Here is a 7,001-nt window from a genome sequence, read left to right as displayed (position 1 = left end):
TTTTGCTGTTTGTTGGCTTGGCCAAGCACTGACAAACGAAAGCTTTCTGTCTGCGGCAGCAACGGAGCTTTGATTTTGGAGTGTGTACATACATATGCGTATATATACATATATACATATGTGTGTGTCTAGACTGGCTGCTGCTGGCGGTGTTTCTGCTTCTGTTGCTGGCGCTTATATTGTTTTGGAAAATTCGTGCGTTTTCCTTTGCTTTGATTTTTGGCAATCGCACAGTGTATTTGTTTTGTGTTTTTATTTACCGTTAGTTTTGTTAATGTGTGTATGCTGTTAAAATATAAATGGTTGCGGCGGGGTAAGCTGGCGTGCGGCGGGTTGCTTGCTTGTTACGGTCGGTTAGTCGTTTAGTCGTTTAGTCGGTGTCGTTCGTTTATTCCATCGTTGGTCGGTTCGTGTCCCTTGTGCGATTTCGGCTTTCGTCTCTGTTGTGTTGTTGATTTGGCAAATCATTCCTGCGCACATATAAACATCACAGTGTTTGGAGGCGGCAAAGGCATAATGTGCGTGTACAGCAGCAACAGCAGCAGCGTAAATACACAACAAATACAATACGAATATTAACGGAATATATAAACTCTCGCTAGCCGAATGCTAAATGCGCGCTCTCCAAGAAAATACAAATGAAATAAAAAAGTAAGCGAACTGCATGCAATATAAAAGTGTATCTTCGTGTAGAATTTTGAACATTTACCGTTGGAAGACTGTGTTGTTAAGACAGCGCTAAGAATTCGAAGCAGAAAGTGAAAGTAATTTTTTTACGATAAAAAATATACTCGGTTCGAAAACGAATTGCGATTTTGTAAAGCAAATTTTTAAATAAAAAATATTTTGACAAAAAAAAATTTTGATATAAAAAATTTTGACAGAAAAAAATTTTTGACAAAAAAAATTTTGACAAAAAAATTTTGACAAAAAATTTGAATAAGAAGAGAAATTGTGTGAGTTTTTTAAATAAACCGAAAAAAAGGTTTTACGAAAACTAATTAAAACTAAAAACATTTACCACAAACAAAAACTAACGCAAACTAAAGTTTTTAATAAAAAATCTACGAAAAAATCACCGCAATAATTTACTACAAAAACAATTTCGCAAAACAACCACCTATTTACTACAAAAACCAAATATTTATTAACAAATAGCAAAAACTGCGCAAATTTTGGTTTTCGAAAACATTTGTTGTGTAAACACTCAATTTGATTTTTTTTGGAAAATATTTTTGTAATTTATTTTACTGTTGGCGCTAATTTTCGAATATTTTCCATATATACAAATTTACATACACATGTGTTTACGGTATCGCCGCCGACAGACAGACTTGTGTGTTTATTTAAAATAATTGCCGTAGTTTACGAGCACAAGTACTGCTACTATAACTGTCAATTCTGTGTGACTACAACTTGAGCCCAAAATATTATTGTGTTTGTCAAGTTCATTGCCAAATTGACTAACCAATTGCTAAAGCCACAAATCTTGTGGTTGTGGTACAACGTACAAGAAACGTCTACCGTTAAGCGTTTGAGTAGAGTTTTTAAAAACCTGCCAGCCGGCACACATACAACATACTTGGAGACATCCTATCGGTTCATAAGTAAACTGGAGCAGTGTGGCGGCTAAAATGGGCACTATTGGTGAGTGACAAAAAATTATTGTTTGGTATTGTGGTGTGAATTTTGAAAAAATTTCTATATTTCGCAAAAGTTTCGAACTATTGTAAACATTTCAAATTTTTTTTAAAAATTTCGTAAAACTATCAAAACTTCGTAAAACAATTTCAGATGTTTGTAAAAATTTGAAAACTTCGTAAAAATTTCAAAATTTTGTAAACAGTTTCAAAATTTCCAAAAATTTCAAAATTTCGTAAAAATTTAAAAGTATTGCAAAATTTTCAGAATTTTGTACAAATTTCAAAATTTTGAAAAATGTCGAAACTTCACATTTTTAGTTTAAAGATAGATTAAGTAGTATTAAAAATTTTAAAGCTTCTAAATTTTGTAAAAGCTTAAAAATTTCGTAAAGATTTTAAAGTTTTGTAAAGATTTCAGAGTTTCGTAAAATAATTAAAATTTTGAAAAATTTCAAAATTTTGTAAAAAAATTTCGTAACACTTTCAAAACTTTATAAAAAATTCTAATTTTTCTGAAAGCGTCAGAATTTTTTAAAAATTTCAAAGTTTTGTAAAAATTTTCAGAATTTCGTAAATATTTAAAATTTGGTCGTTAAAAAAATAAAGTCAACATCAAGTAAGTAAACATAATATTTGCTTGATTTACGAGTTTTTTCGAAAAAAATAAAAATTTTTGAAGTTTTGAAAATATTTGGAATACAATAATTGGCCAAATACTTGTATATGAAAAATTTTCAGTTATATTTTTATAGTTATATGCATTATATATAATATATTGTTAAGATTTTTTATTTAAAATATTTATTGTATATTTTATATAGCATTTTATATTTTATTATTAAATTTTTATTAAAAATATTTATTGGAAGCGTCATAATATTAGCTTCAAATTTTTTCTCTAAAAGTTTTTTCAGCATAAATTAATTGAAAGCATGCATTTTTCAAGAAAAAAAGTTAATAATGTATATACTTGAGTAAGCCGGCGAAGCTTTGAAAATTACAGGGTTTTATGGAATTTCTCATATCCTTTTTAATATAATAGTCCTATTTATTTTTACTGAATAATACACATACATATTTCTCTTACATTTTTTAAACACAAAGCTGAAACTTTCGCAATAAATTTCATCGTATTTGCCCTTAATTCTTGTCTAGGCCAAGGCTTGAAATGTCCTTATAGGTTTCTACTGTTCGCTTCTTTTTTTTAATTTTGAAAATTATTAAAAATGTAAACAAATTTGCAAGTAATTTTTTAACCTACAGACACAAAAAAATTGGCTTAGGAAAAAAATTCCAGTTTTTGCAAAAATATAAAAATTGTAAAAAATATTAAAAAATTTTTTAAGCCAGCCAAAAAATATAAATAAATTTTATCATAAAAATCACAAAAACGTTTAATTGTATACAAATCAACGTATTATCAAAAAAACAAAAAAAAACGAAAATCCCCGTCAGATATAATATCCATTTTATAACTCAAACTCAAATTTCGTTTCAATATGAGTGTAGTATAAGCAAAATATAGTCATTTTATAACCCCAACTCAAATTTTGTTTCAATATGAGTGGTTTTTATCAGAAGGTTTTCTCTTCGCCTGCAAACTTATGAAAAGTGATTTTACGTTATTTTGCATTTTAGGTGACGAAATATTATTTTTAACCAGCCCAAATATTGAAATTTTTTTGTTCGAAAATATAAGAAACGTAATATAAATTATAAATAGGTTAGTTTAACCATTTATTGCTTGTTTTGTTTCTTTCACTACCAATAAACAAAAATTACTCATAGAATAATAATCCTCGCCCAAAAGTCATTACAGCTTATTTTGATTTTCGAAAATTAATTACATGACAATTTATAGCTTGAATTGCTGTCTATAAACGCTTTGCGACTATAAAATAACTGTAAAATATTTCTAATGTAATGCATTTGAATACTAGAAATCAGTTTCTAGTTATAGCGCAGTTCCGTCTGCGGCTTTAGGAACTAGGTATAACTTGAGTTCGCAGAAAAGTAATATACATATTTAATAACAAAATATAATTTATTTACAAAAAATAAATAAATATATATTAAAATTAAGATATGTAGTTTCGTTAATTTGTGTATGGTTTTGTGAATTCGCCTTCATTTCGCGCACCTATTTCAATGCTTTAGATCGAGCTATACCATAAATGGCAGCGCAAATTTTTGCGCTTTAACCCGTCATTTTTATATAGTTTCTCTTTTTCTTCAGTAAGTCGGTATACCGTCACCTGGTAAACCGATAAAATTCAAGAATAAAAAGAATTTATTTTTTTTAATTACACCAAATTTGAGAAGTGGCGTATCGAACAAACAAATAGCTTAAATGTAATACTTAAACCTGCCTTAAGTTCTGTTACAAGCTTAGGCCGTCATAAAAATGATACTATAATATTTATTGTACCACAGTTAATTCTATTTAATAACGTATATATTAGATGAGCGATGTAAAAAATTTTGTTTGAAATGGCCACCTTTCGCTTTCACACAAGCGCTCAAACAATTCGGCCTTCAATCAATAGCACGCATAGTTTCTATTGATATTAACGACGCTGCTCGAACCAGTGATTTTTTGAAACTCTCCAAATTTCTATGGCTGTGTAGTGACCACCTTGAAGTATTGGGGAAAATTTTGGAAGATTTTGCGTAGATTTTGTAATTTTGCTTCTTAACAGTGATTTTTTTTTCAACTGTTAAGAGAAGCCTCTCAAGTTGTTGACCGCGCCACTGAAGCATCCGTTTGAATCTGTTGCGCGTTGTCAGAAGTTCTCCGCACTGTATGTAATGCAAATTTTGCAACAATATGTATAGCAAGACTCACTAGATTAGTATAATCAATGAAATTCCTTTTCACAAAAATATCAAAAGAAATATTTCCATCTCTTATGCATGCTATTTTTTTCATATACAATTCCATTAACTTCGCATATGTTGACTTTAATCCTCTAATTAAATATCTAAATTTGTTACACTCAAATTAGTGACTGTAACTTAGCAAGATACACGACCATATTATTTTACCTATTACCATTAAATATAAAATTACAAAGTTCGCACAGCAACACGAAGTTCATGACAAAAATAGCATGATAGACTACAGCAATTTTTAGCATTATGCTCGCTGTTGTCCTGTAATTACGCGCGTGGAGCATAAAAATAAATGCGTTCAAACGAGTAAAGCTTCCATCAGTGTTCGCTGTTAATGAGGGCAATTGTGCTCAATGCGGTGGCAGTATGTTGCTGCTGAGCTAATAATGTGGTGGTACTTGAGTAAATGCGAGGCGTTGGCAAGTACGTAAATAATTATAATCATTTGTGATTGCAGTGGGATGCAGTGGGACTTTTTTTATATCGAGATATTTTTGTGTATATGTTGCTGGAAAATGCCGACAGTTAGAGCTAGTCATGCCCATTCGAATATTGACTAGTTTGTAGAACATTTCGGATGAAGACATAAGTAAATTATTTTTAATTTTATGTCAGCGCCTTTCAATCATATGTATATCATGAGCCGCTCAATCATATGCCATGTATATGATTAATCTGCTGATTGCTGATGGATTCTTTTGTTAGAATTATCCATCATTATTCCATCTGTTTTCCATTGCTATTGCTGTTTCCTTACACTCAGTGGCGATGAAAAATTGGCTCCGGAAATAATTGATTTGAATAAAAAATGCAAATTATTAACATATTTTATAATTTTATTAGATATTTTCAAATAGAAAGTAAAAAATATTTGTTATACATACATACATTGTTTAAAAACTATTTAATTTGAAAAATTAAAAAAAAATTGTGCCTTGGGAGTTTTCGAAAAATTATTTGGTTGAATGGTTATACATAGATAGATAGTTAATAATGAGATATTGCACTGCGACCTAGGGTCTATTGTGCCCTCTCCTATATCACATATGGTCACCAAAGTCCAACAGCCTAAATAGTTCCAGGAGCCTGCTGGGCTCAACTAAGGTGCTGTGATCCCTGTCCACATAGATGGAACCTAGGGCCTTAAGTCTGCATCTGCAGGACAATCCAGAATCAGGTGCACTGCAGCTTCCTGTTCCATATCACAGAACCGGCAGATTGCGCAAGAGGCTATGGTCATATTGGACAAGTGCTTCCTGAGCCTGCACTGCCCTATGTAGAGCGCGACTAGGAGGCGGAATTTTTCACGAGGGAGGTTGATTATATCCTTAAACCTTGAGAGGTTGTACCCTCCTAGGAGCAGCTTGCCGTGGCGTATTCCTGCTGCCTGTTGCCAGTGCTGTTCCTACTCCGCTCTCTCCTTGCGTAGCAGCTCCTTAAGAGTGTGGGACCCCACTGCGATGCATGATTCTGGTCCCGTCATCTTGAAAGCTGTCGTAGAGCAGATTTAGACCAGTGGTAGGACCATTGTACTCAAAAAAATTATTTAGTTTATGAAAAATTATTTTAAAAAATATTTAATGTTTATTATTAAATTTAAAAAAATATTTCTTTAAAAAAATATAATTAAAATCTGAAAAAAAATTACTTTAGTTTTGTCTAATTTTATTTAATAAAATACTTAATACATTAAACTTACAAAAATGTAGTGAAAATTAAAAAAAAAATTTGAAGAAAAAAATTAAAAAACCAAATTAAAAAAAAATAATTTTATTAAAAATTATTAATTAAAACAAAATGTTTTAATACTTAGACTTCACTCATATTCTTAGCTAAATTTATTTTCCAAAAAAAAAAAAATAAATAAAAAAAATTAAAAAAAAAAAATGATGAAAAAGTACTAAAAATTACGTATAACAATTTTTATTAAATATTGAAAATTATATTTAATCATTTTTAAATTTTTTTATTTAAAGAAAATAAATTTCAAAAACTTAACCAGAAAAAGTATTTAAAATTTTACATTGCTCTTGGATAAATTTATTTAACAAAAAAGAAAATAAAATAAACTTAAAATATTTAATTTAATAAATATTAAAAAATATATTTAGTAATTTTTAAAATTATTGAAAATTCTATTTAATAATTTTTAATTTTCTTCTCAAATTTCGAGAAATTAAAAAAAACCTTTGTTTAAATTTGTATACTGTTTTATAAAAACTAATGTCAAAATAAATTGTTATTAATAAAAAAAAATTACAAAATATTTTACTATTTTTTTATCAAAACTTTGAATTAAAAAAAATTAAAAATTGTATTTGAAATCTTTAACAAAAAAAAGTATTTGCTATAATACCTTAGTCCTACCTATATTTATTAACAAAATATTTAACTCAAACAAAATTCTAATGTAAATTCTTATACGGTTTTCTAAAACACAATATTTAAAAAAAATATTTATATAAA

General features: G+C 28.8%; 1 protein-coding gene across 1 annotated transcript in view; it reads left to right on the top strand.

Moving 5' to 3' along the window:
* The first annotated feature begins 1,067 nt into the window (after nucleotides 1-1,067).
* LOC120769375 (serine/threonine-protein kinase meng-po) overlaps nucleotides 1,068-7,001 on the top strand; it is a 50,012-nt gene continuing 44,078 nt past the window's right edge. The window contains exon 1 of the mRNA XM_040096343.1: nucleotides 1,068-1,647. Coding sequence (XP_039952277.1) covers nucleotides 1,635-1,647 — 13 coding nt within the window. The 5' untranslated portion in view covers nucleotides 1,068-1,634. The remainder of the gene's footprint in view (nucleotides 1,648-7,001) is intronic.

This window comes from Bactrocera tryoni, chromosome 2, assembly GCF_016617805.1.
Source record: "Bactrocera tryoni isolate S06 chromosome 2, CSIRO_BtryS06_freeze2, whole genome shotgun sequence".
NCBI classification, from domain to species: domain Eukaryota; kingdom Metazoa; phylum Arthropoda; class Insecta; order Diptera; family Tephritidae; genus Bactrocera; species Bactrocera tryoni.
This window is presented reverse-complemented; position numbering and strand designations above follow the sequence as displayed.